Source organism: Scyliorhinus canicula, chromosome 2 (assembly GCF_902713615.1).
Source record: "Scyliorhinus canicula chromosome 2, sScyCan1.1, whole genome shotgun sequence".
Lineage (NCBI taxonomy): Eukaryota > Metazoa > Chordata > Chondrichthyes > Carcharhiniformes > Scyliorhinidae > Scyliorhinus > Scyliorhinus canicula.
The window spans coordinates 187,642,418-187,665,303 of NC_052147.1; the positions used below are offsets into that span (position 1 = coordinate 187,642,418).

Sequence of the window (22,886 nt, forward strand, 5' to 3'; positions counted from 1 at the left end):
GTTGGCGGGCCAGGTGCCCCCATGAGTGGATCTGTTGGGCCAAAAAGGGCATCACTGACTGTGGTGCAACTGGTCTGTCAGACTCTGCTTGTCTCCAAATGCCATCTTCACAGAACTTGGTACCTGCTTCCATCCATGTCCATTTTTCTTCTCGTGAACACTCAACTTACATTTTACGTAGGTCCTGTAACAGGCTGCGCACTTCCAGTCTGTAGATTTGTTTTGGTTTTGCTGGAGAATTGCTTTGTGAGGCAGCATCTTTCGCTGCCTAGTCTGCAAGGGTGTTTCCTTGCGCTTCTGCAATGTCCTCTTTAATGTGGGCCTTAAATTTCAGAATGGCCTCTTTTACTGACAGTTTTACGGTTTCTAGTTGGCCCAGTACCTCGTTCCCACTTCAAATAGGTGTTCCTGTGGTGGTGAGAAATCCTCTTCTCGTCCATAATTGGCCAAAGTCATGAGCTACTCCAAAACCATACCTTGATTTTGTATAGATGTTAGCTGTCTGGTCTTTTGCCACACAACATGCTGATGACCCTGGGGGGAAACTTCCCTTTGCCATAATGGTGGATAGGTTTGTGAATGCCCATCCTGCTTTCTGAATGCCATTTTCAACAAAGGAGGATCCACCTGTAAATAAAACTAAGTCTGGGTTTTGTAATGGATCTTCCTCTATCAGACGCACCTTCTCCATTTCCTCCGTGATTTCAACACAGTCATGCTCTTCTTCGTCTCCCTCTTGTTCCTCGGGAGGCGGGAGCGTAGATGATGGGTTTACCAGGCTTGCCCATTGTAAATGGAGGTTAGGCGCCTCCAGAACTGCTATCCATCTCGTCCATCTGGCTGTGGTGACTTGTGCGACTCTATTCATTGAGAGTAACGTGTATGAGGGCATTTAATAGTCAGTTTTTGGTCTAGGACAATGCCTGCAGTAGCCATTGCAGCCTGACATGTGGACTCCATGGCTGTTAGGCAACTTCCCCATCCAAGAGCTACTGTGTCCAGTTTTCACGAATAGTACCCAATTGGTCTCTGTTGATCCCCATGTTCCTGGTTTAGAATTGCTGTCATGTATCCTTTTTTCTCATGGACAAACAAGATGGTTTCCCATTAATTTGATTTTCTAGAGCTGGTGCTGAGCACAAGTTCTGTTTCACATTTACAAAGACCTCTTGCTGTTCTGTATAAAAAACTACCTCCTCTTTTGATTTTCGATTTCCCTTCAAAAGCTCATTCAATGGCTGTGCCAACTTTAACTGTGTGTATGAATCATTCCAATTTCTGTTAAAGTTACACAAACCCAAAAAAGATCTGTTCTTGGTCATTGGTGGGCTCTTTGGCAGCCCAATTGCCGCTGTTCTATCCTGGGTCAGTTCTCTTTGGCCATGCTGGCTTTATGTCCTTTCTGGCTGAGATGGTCCAGAAAAACACGCAAGTCTCTCTCTTGATCCTCTTCTTTAATGGAGGCCAACAGAATGTCATCTACATACTGCATAATGGTGGATGGAAACTCCGGCAGTTCCCTCAAATGGTTCTATAAGGGGATGTGAAAACAGTAGGGCTATTATGAAAACCTTGTGGCAGTCTTGTCCAGGTGTACTGTTGCTGTTGGATGGTAAAAGCAAACCATGGTTGCACCTCCTGTGCCAGTGGTACTGACCAAAAGCCATTGGCCAAGTCTATAACTGAAAACCACTCAAATTTCAACTCTAAAATGATATTTTCTAACCCCGGGCCTCAAGTTGTAGAGTATTCTCTAGTCGGGGGATCGCAATATATCTATATCTATAACGCCATATAATATACACATACCATCATCGGATGTCTGCCTGTTACTGGGATTTGGGCCAATTTCAACCCGGACGTTTTCGTAAGGGGTGCGTAGGATGTCACCCGACTCTAACAGATGCAGATGTTAGGGTCTCTTACCTCGGTTCTGCCGATCCGCTGCCCGATGCCTCAGTTTGGTCTCTTCCACCTAGCACTCCTGGTTGGTTCACCAAATTGTGGGACTCTTATTTTATCTTCTAATAAGAATCGGTAGTCCGTTGGTGGGAGGTGTCAAAAATACAACTTTATTATTGTTAACTAATTACTCTCTTGAACACACTTGAATAAAAACTTAGAAACAAACTCTCAAAAAAATGCTTTAAAAAGTCAAGCACATGGCAAAAAGCATAAAGCACAAAAGAAAATCACTTTAACACAAACAGATAGATCATTTAGGAATTCAGGAACAAAGACCTCGACCACTAGGTCCTACTTTTAAGGAATTCTTGGGCCGGATTCTCTGCCGGCGCGATGCTCCGTTTTGCCGGCAACCTAGGAGTTTCCGATGGTGTGGGGCTGCCCCACAATGGGAAACCTCATTGACCAGCCAGCGTAACGGAGTATCCCGCCGGTGTGGTGAAACAGAAATGTGGCACGGCAGGGCGGAGAATCCAGCCCCTTATCTCTGGTTTAACTCGGAATTTACTTTGATTGGCTTCTGATTCTCAGCTGAGAGCTCCTGGTTTGTTCAAATGAATGTCTGTTACTTGGAGGATGATTTTTTAATCAAACATTGGACATTACTCAAGATTCACTGGTGTCTATCAAAACTAGCTTAGTGTCTGCTTGCAGTCTTAGGAAAATTACTGGATATGTTTTCTCACACCTGCAATGTTACACAGTTTGATGGAGACCTTGCTAGAACTGATCAGTTGATTAGACAGAGAACAATATGTTCTCAGTGCTGAATACACTGGAATGGAATGGTTAGACACTGACTGAATTCCCACAGTCAAGGCACTTTTAATATTTAGCCTATTAGCTATATGCATTCAATTAGCACCTATATGAATAAAACTATGAATAAAGCTAGATTCTATTAATTATGTTTTCCCCATTTACAGGCTTCAAATGTCTCACATGACAGGTTCCATCTGCAGCTCTGTACTAGTCCCATCTGTAGCCACCCCCAGGACCACTGTGAGAGATCCACTGACCATGCCCTGCATACCCATTAAGCAGACAGGTCTTGCCTCCCTGGACTGGGGCCATGACATGCATGTCATACATAGTCCTGTAGCCTGGCCCACAAAGTCCCAGGACTGCATTAAATTTCTCACCCCAACAATGTGTTCCCAGACCTCCAGGTCGAGGCTGCCTGGTACGCATGTCCATGCTTCCATCAGGAACCTCCTTCCCCCACCAGTCAAGTGTCTCTGTAGCCCTTTCCTCTTGTGCAGCCCTGACACCCCCAGTTTTTGGTCTAGGACAATGCCTGCAGTAGCCATTGCAGCCTGACACGTGGACTCCATGGCTATTAGTCAACTTCCCCATCCAAGTCTGCATGAAGCCCTTCCCTCTCATGCTGCACACACCCCACCCACCTCTTCCTGAGTCTGGATGCACCCCATCTATGTCAGGCTCGTGTTCTCCCACCCCAATCATCCCTCCTTTGTTCTAAGTACCCTCATCCACCCTAGTCACCCCTCTGCTTCAACCGCCCTCTTCCCTCCCCTATTCCCTTAATTCTCATATCTCTCTCTAATCTGCAACCCGCCCACCACCATCCCATGCTAGTCTCTGGTGGTAGAGTACAGCTCTGCATATGCCCCACAGCATCTTGCGTGAGCAGCCCTGCCTGCACACCGCAACATCTACTGTGATCAGCCCTGCCTGCACCCTGTAGTACTCAGTGCACGCAACCCTGCCTACGCCCCACAACATCCAGTGTAAACAGCCCTGAATATTAACAGCTCTGTCTGCGAATCCCATGTTTGGCATGAGAGTAACTTTCGCAGTGGTGACTAGTTGCAGCAGTGCTATTGCTGATCTGTATGTATTCACCTTGAAGTCACGAGTGAAGATTGGCAGGTGCATGCCCCTTGTATCCGGTTATGTGTCAGGCTGGTCTTATTTCCTGCTGGTGTGGCACACAATTAGGAGGGAGAACATTATTCTGGAAAGTTGCAATTTTTAATGAGCAGTCATGACCTTCTGATGAATGCAAATAGGGTTCCTAACTTAAATCAGTGGGAAAGTCATCCAGCCTTTAAGGCACCATGGAAGTGCTGGGGGGGGGGAGACTTCCAGTGATGGGGATGTGCTGAGCGGATGCATGACAGGTGGCTCTCCTCCTAAGAACTCAAAATGATGTCCGATCCAAAATAGCCCTCAAGGACCATGGCGGAAAATGCATCCCCTCACCCTCTCCAATCGAAGCACAAGGAGCGATGTCGAACAACAGCAGTTCCAGAGGCCAAAAAGAGGCAAAAATCAGCAGAAGCCAGGAGAAATGAGCGAACGTGACGGCGGACCCATGAGGTGAAAAAGCGCCGACACAACCAAACGTCGGACCAACAAGCCGCAAACGGAGCCCCCCCTTGCCGGAGGGTGGATGGAAAAAGTTCCTCACCAGGGAGCTCAAAGAAGACCTCAAGGCCGACATAAAAGCTGCTGTCAGAGGAGCGGTCACAGAGATCCTGGCCACATGCAGGTGGCCCTGGACAAGGCAGAAGGCAACTGGAGGCCCATCAAAGAACTGGAAAGGGCCCACCAGACCAAAGTGACCAGATCGTCACCCTGGAGAGACAAAGACTGCAGCTGGGAAGGACACCAGATTAGGATCTTTTCTTTATTCGTTCATGGGATGTGGGTGTTGCCAGCTAGGCCAGCATTTATTGCCCAGCTATGGGGGCATTTAGTCAGCTGGGCCAGCATTTATTGCCCACCCATGGGGGCATTTAAGAGTCAACCACACTTGCTGTGGGTCTGGAGTCACATGTAGGCCAGACCAGCTAAGGATGACAGATTTCCTTCCCCAAAGGAGATCAGTGAACCTGATGGGTTTTTACATCAATCGATAATGGTTTCATGGTCATCAATAGCCTTTAATTCCAGATTTATATTGAACTCAAATTCCACACGGTGGGATTTGGACACAGGTCCCCAGAGCATTCCCTGGGCCTTGGGACTGTACTGCCTCACTCTGAAGCTGGGACCCAAAACGCAGAAAAGAAGGGGCAAGGGCAGCAAAGCGCAGGAGAGGGTAAAGAGGAGAAAGAGGGGGAAGATAAGTAGCAGATAAAGGGTAAGCTTAGATCGACCCAGGAGTGGGGCCACCACAATAGTGAGAAAGCTAGAACCAGGAGGTACGAGTGAGGGAGGGGCCGCGTGCATCGCCAGCCGCGAAGAGACAGTGTAGTACACACCATCAACGGGGGAACAGTTAGAGGGGTAAATGGGGAGAGGGGGAAGAGCAGGGGGGGAATAATAGTAGGAAGGGGGAGGAAGAAGGAGGGGGAGAAGCAGAACCATAGGGGGAACAAAGTGGGTGGGGGGGGCGGGCTCTAGGCTGGCTACAACAGGCCGCACATGGCAACAAGAGACAAAATGGGCACCTAAGACAGCCACTTTGGAGGGTCCCCAAAGGGAAACCCCAGAGTGCAGGGGCTCACCCACATGGCAGACACAAGTTGGTGGCCATGTTGGATGGCCCCCAAACAAAGGGAAACCCCGGAGTGCAGGGGCGCATTCTGAGTCTGGTGAAAAGATCCAGAGTCTTCGCCCACCTGAAAAGTGTAAAAGCCAACATAGTCTTCCTTCCGCCAAGAGAGAGAAAGATCTGCAGGCAAGAAAGAGCCAGGTGGGACAGACCTACCATTCTTGCTATGGGATGAGAGCTAGGGGGTGTGGCCATACTGTTTAAGATAAGGACAGTGCTTACTGTGACGAGCATGGTTACAGACCCAGGGGGATAGTACGTCATAGTCAAGGTGTCCTGGAAGGTGCACCGGTGATCCTTAACGAGTACACTCCCAACTAGAGACACAGACTTTATAAAGAAGACCATGGCCAAAATCCCTGACACACACCAACTAATCATGGGAGGGTGGGGAGGTTGACTTTAACCGTGTGTAGGACCCACCAATCGACAGATGAAATCCCAAATTGGGGAAGATCTCAAATTTAGCGAAAGAATTTAGCACATTTGTGGAACAGATGGGGGCAGTGGAGGTTCACACACCCAGGGGAGAGAGAATTCTCCTTCTCTCAGGTATGCAAGGTATACTCGTGCATTAACTTCTTTGTGGTGGGGAAAGCAGTACTTCCAGGGATAGTAAGAGTGGAAAACTCCGCGATCGTAATCTCCGACACACGCTCCACATACTGGAAGTGGACAGGCAATACTCCGAAGCCCTGACCATAGAGCTTCTGGCGGAGAGGAAAAAGCTACAAATGGACTTTGACCTGCTTTCCATTAGGAAGGCAGTGCACTAACTCCGCCAGAAATGGGGGACCTTTTACGAACACCGAGACAAAGCTAGCTACGTGCTGGCTCACTGGCTGAGAAAGCAGGCAGCCATGAAGGGAAATAGCAGAGATTAGGCAGACTAGTAACCGAGCCGGTAAAGGTCAACAAGGCATTCAAGGCCTTCAAGCAGAGCTGTACACCTCCAAGCCCCCCGAAGGAGACTCGAGGATGAAGCAGTTCCTTGATGGACTGGAAATACCAGTCATGGGGGAGGATAGAAAACAGGGACTGGAAGCACCATTAGAACTAGAAGTCATAGAGAGCATTAACTCCACGCAGGCAGGGAAGGTACCGGGACCAGATGGATTTCCAGCAGACTTCTATAAAAAATCCGAAGCAGCACTGGCCCTGCACCAAAAGATGTTCACAGACTAGCTAGCAAGGGCATTTGCCTCCAACGTTAGCACAAGCATTAATCTCACTGATACCGAAGAAAGGCAAAGACCCAGCCGAATGCAAGTCCTACAGACCCATCTTGCTGCTCAATGTAGATGTGAAAATACTTGCCAAAATCCTAGCCAGCTGACTGGAGAACTGCATACCAGAGGTGACCACAAAGGACCAGAAAGGCTTTGTTAAGGGTAGGCAGCTAACATCGAACATCAGGCGCTTTCTGAATGTGACAATGACCCCATCTGGGGAGAAAACAACAGAGGTAATCATTGCCCCGGACGCAGAAAAGGCCTTCGACAGAATCAAGTCGAAGTACCTTCCCGTACCAGCCTCCCTGAACAGGCGCGGTAATGTGGCAACTATGGGCTTTTCACAGTAACTTCATTTGAAGCCTACTTGTGACAATAAGTGACTTTCATTTTCATTTAATTTCATAGAGGTACTGGAGTAGTTCGGACTTGGAGCAGCGTTCACCGCCTGGGTGAAACTTCTGTAAAGTGCTCCCATGGCGAGCTAACACCACCAGCTCAAAATACTTTTTGCTGCACAGGGGCACAAGGCAGGGGTGTCTGCTGTACCCGCATCTATTTGCCCTGGCAATCCCGCCTCTGCCGATCGTCCTCAGAACAGCAAAAAAATGGAAGGGGATCCAGAGAGGGGGCATAGAGCACAGAGTCTTACACTTGCAGATGACCTGCTCCTCTACATCTTGAACCCCCCAAAGCAGCATGGATGGAATCATGATGCTCCTGAATGAGTTTGGAGCCTTCTTGGGCTACATCTCAACCTGAGCAAAAGTGAAATCTTCCTGATGAACCTGCAAGGGAGAGGGGCAGTGCTGGAGGGACTGCCGCTTAAACAAGCTGAAAACAAATTCTACTACCTCGGGATCCAAATTGCCCACTACTGGACAGGGATCCACAAACCTGAAAAGTCTGGTGGAGGAAATAAAGAAGGACCTGCAGAGGTGGGACACGCTCCCACTCTCCCTGGCGGGGAGGACACAGACAATCAAGATGAACGTTTTGCCCAGGTTCCTCTTCCTGTTCAGATCCATACTGATCTACTTCCCCAAGGTCTTTTTTTTAAACACAGTAGACAAAATGAGCATGACATTTGTAGGGGACAGGGGAAGAAGAGAGAATCCAAGGATCCGCAAATAAATCGTACAAAGAAAAAGAAGCATGGGAGGTTTGGACCTCCCAAACCCGCAATACTACCACTGGGCAGCCACAGCAGAAAGAGTGAGGGGATGGGTAATATGGAGGAGAATTCCTGCATGGGGACATCCCTCCGGGCCTTTGTCACAGCAACACTCCCATCCCTGCCAGCCAAGCACTCTACAAGCTCAGTGGTAATAGCCACGCTGTGGACATGGAACCAGCTAAGGCAACACTTCAGCCTGACCAAAATGTCCATCGTCACCCCATCTGCAACAATGACAGGTTCGCACCAGTCATAATGGACATCACCTTTAAAAGGTGAAGATAGGATGTGGGGACACTGACAGTTAGGGGCTTCTAATAGACAAGACTAGCGACACCAGACGAGGTTCCAACTGCCAAAGGGAATGAACTATGACACATACAAATCAAAAACTTCCTCCATAAAGAAATAACAACATACCTACGGACACCGCGACACTCACTGCAGAGGAGCTTTTGGACGTGGGCGGCTTAGGAAGGGTGAACTGCGAGGACCTGTATGGGCGACTCTTAGGAAAGGCACGCTTCCCGCTGGCAGAGACAAGGGAAAAATGGAAGAACTAGGGATAGAAATAGGATGGGGACTCTGGAGCGAAGCACTGATCATGGCAAACTCCATCTTCACATGCACAAGGCTAAGCCTAATGCAGCTGAAGGTGGTTCACAGAGCGCACCTAACCAGAACCCGAATTAGCAGGTTTGTCCCTGAGACGGAGGACAAATGTGAACAGTGCCAGGGAGGCCCAGCCAACCACGTCCACAAGTTCTGGGCATGCCCCAGACTGGTCAGGTTTTGGGCAGCCTTTTTTGAGGCAATGTCCAAGGTTGTGGGGTGAAGGTGGAGCCAAGCCCAAAAGTGGCAGTCTTCAGGGTCTTAGACCAGCAAGAACTCTTCATGCGGGGGGGGGGGGGGGGGGGGGGGGGGGTAATGCCCTAGCCTTTGCCTCCATAATCGCCTGCCGAAGAATCCTGCTCAGCTGGCGATCAGCAGCACCACCCAAAGCTGCAGACTGACTGTCCATCCTGTCGGAATTTATCCAACTGGAGAAAATCTAACTCGCCATCCGGGTCGGAAGAGGCCTTCACCAACTTGTTCCAGGACCTGTTTGTTGCCAACGGCCAGTAGAGCGGGGGGAGGGAGGGCTCAGATGAGCTGCAGATGGTAAAGGAAAGGCAAGGGGGGCAAAAAACCATAAAAAGACCCTGGGATACAAGGGGCACAGCCACACAAACGGAGGACCAAGGGGATCAGCAATACGTGGGGAAACACAAGTCAGGGCCAACAAATGGCAGGGCAACTGAGGTAGACTGGCTAAATGGGGCCCACAGCCACTGAAGGGGGGCAAAACAGACAAATGTAAATATGTATACCATCCTCGTTTGTTTGTGCTTGGTTTATTTTATTTTCTCTTGTGTAATCTTAACTTCACCTTAATTGCTTTTATAAAATATTATACTCAGGTACGACATTTGTAATTCAACGTTGAAACTGAAATATGTTACATAAAATGTGAAAACCAATAAAAACATTTATATTTTAAAAAAGTGCTGAGGGGTAAATTCCCTTCTGTTTTCCTGCTGGCAGGAATCTGACTTTTGGCCACAATCCAAATTTTCTGCTCCCTCCCCCCACTTCCACCACTGGCAGGACCATCTGATTCTACCATTTATAACTGCTAAAGTGATGCTGTTGACCGATTAAGTGTACGGATTTGTTTCATTTGGAACTCAATATCCATCTATATGCCAAAACACGAACATGTTTTACAATGCAAGGATGCCCGACTTTTGACAATTCAAATTTTATTAATCCATAGGTTGGCTAAAAGGATCCAATCATCAAGCTGTGTTAAAGAAGCAAATTTTTATGATTGAAAATCAACAATCTTTTGATGTGAAAGAATGACACAGACTCCTAAAATTCATATCCCATTTATTCCCTTTAAAAAGCCATGAAATACAATCACCCAAATACATATTTAAGCAATTAAAGAACAAATGTGAATCTTAAAAAATAAAATAGGGCATAACAGTCATTTCCCTTTTATCTTTGTTTTAAACCTACAGGGGCACAGACTGATCCTAACAAAATGCACAAATGTTTTCAAATTTCCTTTTATTAAATGTAGCATCATTAGTAATGAATCAGCTGTATTTATGCTCCACATATGTAAGCATTCTTTTCGAACTGCAATATAACTTGGCTGCTGATTCTGAATATGCCAGTTTGTATAAGTCGGATAAATAAGAAGAGTGCACTAAATATTGTGATGATCAGCTCTCTCTTATTTATGGGCTTTACATTTGTGGGAATTATTTAGGTTTTCAGTACAGTAACACTGAAGTCTGAAAAGGTTATACAGTGCAACCAATAAAAAAAAAGGTTCCTGGGAAGAAGAGTCCACAGTAAATAGCATCAAAATAGCTCACTATAGTGCATCATACACCCGCCCACTATGTTTCAATGTTGAATGAAATAAAATGTGACAAACCTACAGACCATATTACCCTCTATTTGCCCAATATGGGCAATCAAATCACATTCCAAAACTTTTTAATATACATTCTCATTGTGAAATCATTTTGCTTTCATCCAAATATGTTGACAACAGTCATTTAATGCTACAAAAAGATGTGTTAAATCAACAGTTAATAACTGAAGAGGACTTGTTCTTAAATGACTTTTAGTTATTTGTTTTTGAGTGAGGATCTACCAACTTGTTGTAATATTGCACTTCAAAGTTAAAACTTAAAACACAGGTTGCTATAACAACAACAATGGCAATGAATTTCACCACTTGAACCTGCAACATTATACAGATTTTGAAGTGCTAATCAGTGCAATGAAATACATGAACCACATCAGTAGGAACCAGCAAAGCTAAATTTATATTGCCATTGCTCAATACTTGTACCTGCCACCATGTCAATACAAATAAAGATGCTAGTGCAGACTGCATTCTTGGTAGTTCATTTCACGCCATGTTAGTTAAGTTGTTCATTTCAAGTCCAGGGTTCAGAGAAATCTTAGCTCCAGGAAGTTTGTTTAAACCCAAATGGCATTTACGTTTCTACAACCCCATCTCCATTAATTTCATGCGGCTGGAGTTGCTGCCGTTCAGTGGAATCTTTGCTTGGCGGTCGGACACGTTTGAAAAAACCGAACTGTAAAATAAAATTCAAAATTTGTAGTTCACCTGATGTACAAAATGCCAATATGCAAGCACATCATTAGGTATACATCTGGGAATTCATATTGTAGAACAGGGGCATAGATGACCAAGGTTGGGACAGGTTGTAGGGGTAATACTGTGCACAAATGGTTACAACTTAGGTCACAATTCTAGCATACATGCAATGCTACGTTCCACATTCACCTTCACTACACTTCTTAGCTTTAGGTATACCAACTGTTAGACCCAAGTCTAACAACAGAGGCCAGGATTGCTGAGTGACTCAACCAAGTGAGCGATGATGGGAGGCAGACGGCAGGATAGGTCAAAGGAGAGGTGGGGAGTGGGTTAGCTGCAAGGGCAGGAGGTGGCTGCCAGCAATCCTCTCCTTTTTCCATCGATTAGGCACTGACTGCCTTGAATGAAGAACACCTGCTCGCACCCCTCAGGAAGCCTGCAAGCAACTCCACACAGGTTTTCTCGCTGTGCTCACCATATAACAAGCCCACTCGGATTTGTATTTTGACACTGATGTAGGAGCGGTTTCAAGACCTGTGTATTGAGTCAGCTTCCATGTGGGGTTATTCTCTATGGCTCAGCTCAGTACAGAGAGGAACAAAAACACCACAACCTGGATAAAGATGGCTTATTTAATCAAGTTTGTTGCGTGTACATGGAGAACAGACTGGATATCGGCCAAGACCTGTTCTGCCGAACAAAAACCTGAACACAGTAATTATACAACATTCAAAAATCAATAGCCCACCCCAGTTGAACGCGATCCAATCCCTGAAGCTGCTATTTTTAAACTTATCCAATAGAATTGCAAGCAGTGTTTAAACTTCACCCAGTAGAATGGCAAGCAGCGCATGATTGATCCTCATCCTGACAGCTGCTTATAATCCCAGCAGCTTGCTGACTGTTTGTGAGATACAGAACAACAGAACCAGCACCGTGAATTGTTTCACAAAGACAAGATGTCAGAAGTAATGTCCTTTTGGTCAAGTTAGCTATCCTAAATTCCATTTGATTACTTATTACTGTTGTGTCCTAAAAATACATGTTTAATGGTTAATAATAATTACTCAGTCCTATAATTCATCTCAATCCTTAATAAAATAACTTATGTAAAACTACTCTAGTGGCATGCTAACGATTCAGTTTTAAGAGGTATCATCGCTGACCCCCCCCCCCCCCCCTTCAGACACGTATACCGAAGTACAGTGAAAAGTATTGTTCTGCGTACAGTCCAGACAGATCATTCCATACATGAAAAAAAACACAGTACATCATAAATGCACAATGTAAATACATAGACACAGGCATTGGGCTAAGCATACAGGAGTGTAATACTACTCAGTAGAGAAGATATGTGAAGAGATCAGATCAGTCCGTAAAAGGGTAATTCAGAAGTTGGTAACAGCGGGGAAGAAGCTGTTTTTGAATCTGTTAGTGCGCATTCTCAACTTTTGCACCTCCTGCCCGATGGAAGAAGTTGGAAGAGTGAATAAGCCGGGTGGGAGGAGTATTTGATTAGGCTGCCTGCTTTCCCCAGGCAGTGGGAGGTGTAGACAGAGTCAATGGATGGGAGGCAGGTTGGTGTGATGGACTGGGCTGTGTTCACGACTCTCTGTAGTTTCTTATTGTCTTGGGCCGAGCAGTTGCCATGCCAGGCTGTGATGCAGCCAGATAGGATGTTTTCTATGGTGCATCTGTAAAGGTTGGTAAGAGTCAATGTGGACATGCCGAATTTCCGTAGTTTCCTGATGACGTATAGGCGCTTTGTGCTTCCTTGGTCATAGCATCGCCATGGGTGGACCAGGACAGATTGTTGGTGATGTGCATTTGAAGCTGTGAACCATCTCCACTTTGGCACCATTGATGCAGACAGGGGTGTGTACGATACTTTGCTTCTGAAACTCAATGACCAGGACCGGGATTCTCCCCTACCCGGCGGGGTGGGGGGTCCCGGCATGTTGGAATGGCGTGAACCACTCCGGCGTCGGGCCGCCCCAAAGGTGCGGAAGTCTCCGCAACTTTAGGGGCCAAGCCCTCACATTGAGGGGCTAGACCCGTGCCGGAGTGGTTGCCACTCCGCCGGCTGGTGTGAACGGCCTTTGGCGCCACACCAGCTGGGGCCGAAAGGACTTCGTCGGCCGGCGTAAGTCCGCGCATGCGCTGGAGCGTCAGCGGCTGCTGACGTCATAAGGGCGCATGTGCAGGGGAGGGGGTCTCTTCCGCCTCCGCCATGGTGAAGACCATGGCGAAGACGGAAGAAAAAGAGTGCCCCCACGGTGCCCGATCGCAGGCCAGGCCACCCCCCGGGGTCAGATCGCCCCGCGCCCCACCCCCCCAGGACCCCGGCGCCAGCCCGCGCCACCAATCCTGCCGGTTAGGTGGGTGGTTTAATCCACGCCGGCAGGAGAGGCCCGTTAGCAACGGGACTTCGGCCCATCGCGGGCTGGAGAATCGCCGCGGGGGGCCCGCCGACTGGCGGGGCGCGATTCCCGCCCCCGCCGAATCTCGGGGGGACGGAGAATTCGGAACACGGCGGGGGCAGGATTGATGCCAGCCCCGGGCGATTCTCCGACCCAGCGGGGGAATCGGAGAATCCCGCCCCAGCTCTTTAGTTTAGCTAACATTGAGGGACAGATTTTAGTCAGTACACCACTCCACTATGTTCTCTATCTCCCTTGTATTCTGATTGATCATTGTTTGTGATCTGAACCACTAGGGTCATGTCATCAGCAAACCTGTAGATGGAGTTGGAGCCAAAATTTGTGTATAGGTAGTAGGGGGCTAAGCATGCAGCCTTGCAGTGCCCCGGTATTGAGGACTATTGTGGAGGAGGTGTTGTTGTTTATTCTTACTGATTGTGGTCTATGGGTCAGAAAGTCGAGGATCCAATTGCAGAGGGAGGAGCCAAGTCCGATGTTTTGGAGCTTTGATATGAGTTTGGCAGGATTATGGTGTTGAAGGCGGAGCTGTAGTAAATGAATAGGAGTCTGACGTAGGAGTCTTTGTTGTCGAGATGCTCCAGGGATGTGTGTAGGGCCAGGGAGATGGTGTGGCAGTATGCGAGTTGCAGTAGATCTAGGCATTCTGGAGTAAGGAGCTGATGTGCCTCATGACCAACCTCTCGAAGCAGTGCATAATGATCGATGCCAAGGCCACCGGACAATAGTCGTTGAGGCACATTACCTGGTTTGCCTGGTTCTTCTTTGGCATCGGTATGATGGTTAAGGGCCTCAATTGGAGGCATGGCGGGAAGGTTGTCCATGGGCCTTCGATTAGATAGAGGCGGGTAGGTGGTGGGATCCCCATTCGTCACCCACCCCCTCCTGTCTGATTACAAGACTCCCACTGCCAAATGCACCATGGGGAAGGGCACAAGATTTCACCCCGACAATGGACAACTACCAAGATGGAAGTTCCCACATCCTCCAAAATCATTTGTCTTGTATGGCGTGGCCAGTCAATGAATACTATGGCCCTTACAAAATCCTGCAGAATCCGAGATTTGAAGTGGGAGATGGCAAACGGCCTATTTTCTGTCCCTTCTCCCACAATCCTGCTGGAATTGCAAATGGAGAACACTGCACAGTCCAAGGATCTTGAACCCGCTCAACTCTAAGCAAACATACTGGGTGGCATTTTCTGGCCTCCCCAAGGTGTATTTTGTGGAGGCATCCCACCATTGGCCAGCAGCGGAATCTTCCGGCCCCGTCGATGTATATGGGCTTTTGCATGCCCCGCACTCTCCATTTGGGGGGGGAGTGGGGGCTTCGCCACCAGCAGGACCAGAAGATCCCACTGGCAGGAACTGAAAAATTTTGGCCGCTGGCTTTTATTGAACATGTTTATAATTTCAATTCAAAAATGTCAAAATTGTTACTTTGCTAGCTAATAAGAACATAAGAACTAGGAGCAGGAGTAGGCCATCTGGCCCCTCGAGCCTGCTCCGCCATCCAATGAGATCATGGCTGATATTTTGTGGACTCAGCTCCACTTTCCGGCCCGAACACCATAACCCTTAATTCCTTTTTTCTTTAAAAAACTATCTATCTTTACCTTAAAAACATTTAATGAAGGAGCCTCAACTGCTTCACTGGGCAAGGAATTCCATAGATTCACAACCCTTTGGGTGAAGATGTTCCTCCTAAACTCAGTCCTAAATCTACTTCCCCTTATTTTGAGGCTATGCCCCCTAGTTCTGCTTTCACCCGTCAGTGGAAACAACCTGCCCGCATCTATCCTATCTATTCCCGTCATAATTTTAAATGTTTCGATAAGATCCCCCCTCATCCTTCTAAATTCCAGCGAGTACAGTCCCAGTCTGCTCAACCTCTCCTCATAATCCAACCCCTTCAGCTCTGGGATTAACCTCGTGAATCTCCTCTCCACACCCTCCAGTGCCAGTACCTCCTTTCTCAAGTAAAGAGACCAAAACTGAACACAATACTCCAGGTGTGGCCTCACTAACACCTTATACAATTGCAGCATAACCTCCCTAGTCTTAAACTCCATCCCTCTAGCAATGAAGGACAAAATTCCATTTGCCTTCTTAATCACCTGTTGCACCTATAAACCAACTTTCTGTGATTCATGCACTAGCACACCCAGGTCTCTCTGCACAGCAGCATGCTTTAATATTTTATTGTTTAAATAATAATCCCGTTTGCCACGAGAATCAAGACTATATTTTAATCTCAGTGGGAAAATACAAATATTTCCATTCCAGTAACCAGGGTGATATCAGATCAACATGTTATACCCTAACAGGACAATGCCCTATCACAATAAACCTTAGTTTGCATTTTGAATTTAATGAATTGTCAGCAGAATTTTATCATCTACAAACTTTACTGTGCACTTGCAATGTTCAAATGTTGATTAGGGCTAATATTTCATTTCTCATAGCAACAGCTAGGTGATTGGTGTTCCTTCCTGCAGTGATGCACCTGACTTGGCATGGTACTGTTTGTTGCCCCTGTTCAATGCATCGGATGTAAACAGTATAATCAGCTGGACCAGCATTGGTCTGTATAATATGGCCCTACCTCCAAAACTCAATTAAAATGATTCAATACACCAACTCAGGGAATCTACTGTGGTTGACTGATTTAATATATACAAATTTATGCAGGAGAGCTCCTAGACCATATTTGGGACTGATACAGGCAGGTGTTTAGAGGGGGTAGGGGAAGTTAGACAAAAATTACGTGGGAAGACTAAAAAGCATGTGGCAGGAAATGTCAGTTAATCTCAGCGTGTGTACAAACATTAAGATCTAAAAACAAATGCAGAAGAAAATTGCACAACTTAAAGAAATCATTGCAGTAAATTTAGCTTATTATGTAATTTACCAGATCCAAATACGAGTGCTGGAAAGTGTCCTCTGTAACTAGTTTCAAGTTTACTAGAAAGTGGGTAGAACACGGTAGCATAGTGGTTAGCACAATTGCTTCACAACGCAAGGGTCCCAGGTTCGATTCCCGACTTGGGTCGCTGTCTGTGTGGAGTCTGCACGTTCTCCCAGTGTGCGCGTGGGTTTCCTCCGGGTGCTCCGGTTTCCTCCCACAGTCCAAAGATGTGCGGGTTAGGTGGATTGGCCATGCTAAATTGCCCTTAGTGTAGGTGGATTGGCCATGCTAAATTGCCCTTAGTGTCTAAAATTGCCCTTTGGGTGGGGTTACTGGGTTATGGGGATAGGGTGGAGGTGTGGGCTTGGGTCGGGTGCTCTTTCCAAGAGCTAGTGCAGACTCGATGGGCTGAATGGCCTCCTTCTGCACTGTAAACTCTATGATAAAACACGAGCTGACAGTGCAGATGATCCTTGTACAAGGTCAGTCAGTGCCAGAAGCAAATAAATGTTGAAGACATTGGTAGTCTTGCTTGCCAATGGCTTTGCTGCCCATATGGTTCACTGTCGGTGTCTCTACAGATAGGGCCAAGTTTTCAAAGACAGACAAGCCAATTTGATTGTTGCGGAAAATAATCCTAAAATATGAAGATCAAAATCCACTTCAATCCAGTTTAGGTTTGAAATCCGTAGAAACATACATAGAAAATAGAAGTAGGAGGAGGCCATTCACCCCCTCAAGCCTGCTCTGCCATTCATTACAATCATAGCTGATCATCAGGTTCAATACCCTGATCTTGCCTTCCCCCCATTTTCCTTGATCCCTTTAACCCCAAGAGCAAGATCTAATTCCTTCTTGAAATTACACAACGTTTTGGCCTCAACTACTTTCTGTGGTAGCGAATTCCACAGATTCACCACTCTATGGGTAAAGAAATTTCTTCTCACCTCAGTCCCAGAAGGTTTATCCCCTATCCTCAACTATTACCCCTAGTTCTGGACTCTCCCACCATTGGGTACATTCTTTCTGAATCTACTGTCTAATCCTGTTAGAATTTTATAAGTTTCTATGAGATCCCCTCCCATTCTTTTAAACTGCAATGAATATAATCCGAACCAATTTAAGTCTCTCCTCATGCGATAGTCCCATCATCCCAGGAATCAGCCTTTGCTGCACTCTCTCCATAGTAAGAACATCCCTCCTCAGATAAGGACACCAAAGCTGCACACAATACTCCAGGTGTGGCCTCACCGAAGCCCTATACAATTGTAGTAAAACACTCCTATTCACATACTCAAATCCTCTCGCTATGAAGGCCAACATACCATTTGCCTCCTTTACTGCCTGCTGTACGTGTGCGAGTACAACAAGGTCTTGCTGAATATCCACCTCTTTCAATTTACACCCATTCAAATAATAATCTGCTTTTCTATTTTTGCTACCAAAGTGGATAACCTCACGTTTATCCACATTATATTGCATCTGCCATGCATATCCCACTCACTCAGCCTGCCCAAATCCCGCTGAAGCATCTCTGCATCTTCCTCACAGTTCACCCTCCCACTCAACTTTGAATCACCTGCAAATTGTACCCTCGTCCAAATCATTAATATATGTGAACAGTTGGGGTCCACGCACAGATCCCTGCGGTACCCCACTAGTCACTGCCTGTCAATCGGAAAAGGACCCATTTATTCCAACTTTTTGCTTCCTGTCTGCTAACCAGCTTTCTATCCATTTCAAGACCCTACCCGCAATCCATACGCTTTAAATTTACACAGTAATCTACTATGAGACCTTGTTGAATGCCTTTTGAAAGTCTAAACCACATCCACCGGGTCTTCCTGGTCAACTCTACTAATTACATCTTCAAAGAATTCCAGTAGATTTGTCAAGCATGATTTCCGTTTTTTAAATCCCTGCTAACTTTGTCTGATTATACCACTTTTTTCCAAATGCTGTGCTATGAAATCCTTGATAACGGACTCTAGCAACTTCCGTACTACCGGTGTTAGGCTCTCTGGGCTATCGTTCCCTGTTTTCTGTCTACCTCCCTTTTTGAATAGCGGGGTTGCATTATTTACCCTCCAATCTGTAGGAACCATTCCAGAGTCTGAAGAATTTAGGAAAATGACCAAAAATGGATCTACTATTTCTAGGGCCACTTAAGTACTCTGGGATGAAGATTATCAGGCCCTGGAGATTTATGCACCTTCAATGCCATTAGTTTCCCTAAAACAATTTCTACTAATATTGATTTCCTTCAGCTCCTCACTAAAACTTGTGTTTCTCAGAACATCCAGTACATTATTCATATCTTCCTTTGTGAAGACAGAAGCAAAGTACGAATTTAGTTATCAGCCATTTCTTTGTTCCTCATATGAATTCCCCAGTTTCTGACTGTAAGGGGCCTACATTTATTTTGATCAATCCTTTTCTCTTTACATGCCTATTTTTACAGTCAGTTTTTATGTTCCTTGCTAGTTTAGTTTCATATTGTATTTTCGCCTTCTTAATCAATCCTTTGGTCCGCTGAATTTTAAACTGTCCCCAATCCTCAGGTCTATTGCTTTTCCTTGCTAATTTGTATGCCTTTTCTTTGAATCTAATACTATCTCTAATTTCCCTTTTAAGCTATGGTTTTGTCATGGTTCTCTTTCTACTATTGCACCAAATAGGAATAACGGGCGGAATTCTCCGCAAGGCCCGACGCCGTCGTGAAACCTGGAGAGGTTCACGACTGCGTCGGAAGCCTCTCCCGGCCCCCTAGTCTCCCCTACCCAGGGGGATAGGCGGGCCACACCGGGAAATTCGGCGGCCGGGCCTTGTCCCTGGCTTCAAGGCCCGCCGCGCCAAGAATGACGCCGCGGCGGAGCCTAATGACGTCAGCCACGCATGCACGGGTTGGACAGCTCAAACCCGCACATGCGCGGTTGCTGTCTTTCCCCTCAGCCGCCCCGCAAGACGTGGCAGCTTGATCTTGCGGAGCGGCGGAGGGGAAAGAGTGCGTTCCCTTGAGAAGCCGGCCCGACGATTGGTGGGCACCGATCGCGGGTCTGTCCCCTCCTGAGCACGGTCGTGGTGCTCAATCGCCTATCCGCCCCCCCCTAGGCCCCACACTTACCTGGCGCGCCATGTTCACGACGGCAGCGACCAGGTGTGGTTGCCGCCGTCGTGAACAGGTCGGGAACGGCAGGCCGCTCGGCCCATCCGGGTCGGAGAATCGCGGGCCGCTGTGAAAAACGGAGGCCCGCGTTTCTCCGAGCGGCGTGTTGGAAAACCTGACACGCCATTTTGGGGGGTGTGGGAGAATAGCGGGAGGTGCGGGAGCGGACCTCCCGCTATTCTCCCACCCATCGTGGTTGCGGAGAATCGCGGCCAACAACTTTTGGAGTTCACCTATGTGTTCCTTGAATGCCTGCCGTTGCCTTTCCACTGTCCTTCCTTTCAATAATGTTTCCCAGTCCATCATCATGCCTCATGTCATCATAGTTACCTTTATTGAGATTCAGGACCCTAGTCTTAGAATCAACTAACTCACTATCCACCATGATAAATAATTCTACCTTATTATGGTCACTCGTCCCTAAGGGTTCTCTTACAACTAGGTTGCCAACTAATCCTTTCTCATTGAACAACAGCCAGTCCAAGATGCCCCGTTTCCTTGTTGGTTACTCAACGTATGAGATAAAAACCATCCCGAACACACTATAGAAATTATTCTACTGTACTGTGACTAATTTGACTCATCCAATATATTTGCAGATTAAAGTCACCCATAATCACAGATGTTCCTTTGCATCTTTCATTTCTCGTCTAATGCTATTCCCAACATTACCACTGCAGTTTGGCAGACTGTATAACCACCCCTACAAATGTCTTTTTGCCCCGTGGTGTTTCTTAACTAAACCCATACAGATTCCACATCGTCTGTGCTAATATCTTTCCTCAATATTGTATCAGTATTTTCTTTGATCAACAATGCAACTTCACCATTTTTTCCTTTCTGTCAGTCCTTCCTAAAACTGAACAGCCCTCAAAGTTTAGTTCCCATTCTTGGTCACCTTGGAGCCATGTCTCAGTAATCCCAACTATATCATACCCATTTTAAATTTAGATTAATTGTCACGTGTGCCGAGGTACAGTGAAAATTATTGTTATGCGTACAGTCCAGGCAGATCGCTCCATACATGAAAACATAGAACATATGATAAGTACATGAGGATACATAATGAAAATACATAAGCAGATGAAGTATCCGGTATATTGTGCTACAACTGTACAGAAAATGCATACAAGGATCAGTTCAGTCCATAAGATCAGTTCAAACGCTAAGAGGGTCATTCAGGAGTTTGGTAACAGCGGGGAAGAAGCTGGGGCGGGATTCTCCGCCACCTGGGAATCGGCGGGGGTGGGAATAGCGCCGCTCCGGTTGGCGGGCCCCCCGCGGCGATTCTCCGGCCAGCGATGGGCCGAAGTCCCGCCGCTGTCAGGCCTCACCCGCCGACGTGCTTTAAACCACCTCTGGTGCCAGCGGGAGCAGGCGGCGCGAGTGGGCCCCGGGTTGGGGGGGGGGGGGGGGGGTGTGTGTGTGCGGGGCAATCTGACCCTGGGGGTGCCACCACGGTGGCATGGCCCGCGATCGGGGCCCGCTGATCGGCGGACGGGCCTGTGCCATGGGGGCACTCTTTTTCTTCCGCTGCCGCCATAGCCTCCACCATGGCGGAGGCGGAAGAGATCCCCTCCACCGCGCATGACGTCAGCAGCTGCTGACGCTCCGGCGCATACGCGGACTCACGCCGACTATTAATCTATTGGTGTGCTGTGCCACCCTTAAAAACACTTGCAACTATCCAAGCCTGCGTGAATCACGGCCGAGAGCGCAGGGACATCACGGAGGCGTGGAGAATCAGGTGCGCAGCCCATTAATTGGATGCAAATGTGTTCAAATGATCAATTTGCATCTTCCCCCGCACAGGGTGTGTAGCTCGCTGCTGCGACCGGCAGAGGATTGGAACATCGAAAGTGGATTGGTATTTTTTGACCAATATGCGATTCTCCACCACATCGAGAACACCACTACCGGTAGGTGGAGAATCCATCCCTAGGTCTCACATGACTGAAAGACAATGGGTTGGATTCTCCGCAGCCCCTCGCCGAAATCGCATTTGGCGCGGGGGCGGAGAATCAATTCTCACGACGAAATCGAGCCCGGCGGTCCCCCGATTTTCCGGGGCCTGAAAATCATTGCATCCGCGAATTACTCTGCGCGGCCGGGGGGGCCATTGCCAGAGGACCGCCCAGCGACCATCCGCTCCCAACCAGCCGAGTTCCTGACGGTCTGGAACTAACATGGTATTGCCGGTTGGGATGCTCGCATGGTGGCTGAGGACGGGGTGGGGGGCCTTATGGGCAGCCGGGAAACAGATCAGGCCGGTCGGATGCAAGGGCGCGCAGCTGCCTCCACGGTCCGAGTCTGCCATGGCGCTCGGTGCAGCCGCCGCCGTGCGCATGCGCGGACTCGAAACCAGAAGTGCAGGGGCCCGTATCTGCAGCTGCATGAAGCACTCCTGGTCCCTGCTAGCCCCCTGAAGGTAAGTGAATCGGCTTGTATTTGTTTGAGGAAACACAGACGTGCAGCAGACATATCCCCATTTTGGGAGAATCCAGCCCAATGTAATTGAAAATCTACTATCCAATGATATATTTATAATTTGCAACACAGACTGATTAAAACTCTAAAAGGTGCTTGACAAAGTGTGGTACTTACTTTATACATGACAAATACCAAGAGAGCTAGAAGCAGTAGACCAGCTAGGAGTGCCAATATAATGACCCAAACTGGCACCGGGTGAGGATTTATCACTTTGTCCCAAGTCACTAAGGTGGTAACCTACATATTAAAAAAATGCTGGTTAAACATTGATTTAAAAAAGAGAAGTTTTATTTTCAGAAATATTAATGGATCTAACGTTGATGCTTACCACAATAGATCCACTGGGAAGTTCTGCAGAGAAGTTTTTATATGGCATTTCTATGACATTGTATGATGCTGAAGCCATCAAGGAGTAGGATTGATTCTCTTTCTAGTTGCATTGAAGAAAAATGAAAAGGACATATATTAATGAAAATAATGTCACGTCCACACGACATGAAATGAATCATAAACTGGTTAACCCAAACCTTACTTTTTACTCATTTAAAAATGGACTTCGCTGGACCAAAAACATAGCTGCTACAAGTCACATGATTTGCAAGTTCGCTACAGTACTGGAAACATCCTATAAAAATTGTGTAAACTCATTATATAATCAATGAAACAAGGGCGCAGCAGAAAGTCTGTCTCCCAAGCCTCGACTTAGAACAAAGAGACTCACTAAACCTCATTAATACCCACAGAGGTACTAATAGCTATCATCTATCTCCGAGGAAAAGAGACATAGAAAGCGATTGT

The 22,886-nt window shown here is 47.2% G+C and overlaps 1 protein-coding gene across 1 annotated transcript in view; it reads right to left on the reverse strand.

The window, feature by feature from the left end:
* Positions 1 to 9,812: 9,812 nt before the first annotated feature.
* Positions 9,813 to 22,886, reverse strand: part of itgav (integrin, alpha V) — a 200,121-nt gene continuing 187,047 nt past the window's right edge. Inside the window, exons 28-30 of the mRNA XM_038789214.1 lie at positions 22,417 to 22,518; positions 22,203 to 22,325; positions 9,813 to 11,061 (exon numbers count right to left, since the gene is read on the reverse strand). Of these exons, the coding sequence (XP_038645142.1) occupies positions 10,960 to 11,061; positions 22,203 to 22,325; positions 22,417 to 22,518 (327 nt within the window). The 3' untranslated portion in view covers positions 9,813 to 10,959. The remainder of the gene's footprint in view (positions 11,062 to 22,202; positions 22,326 to 22,416; positions 22,519 to 22,886) is intronic.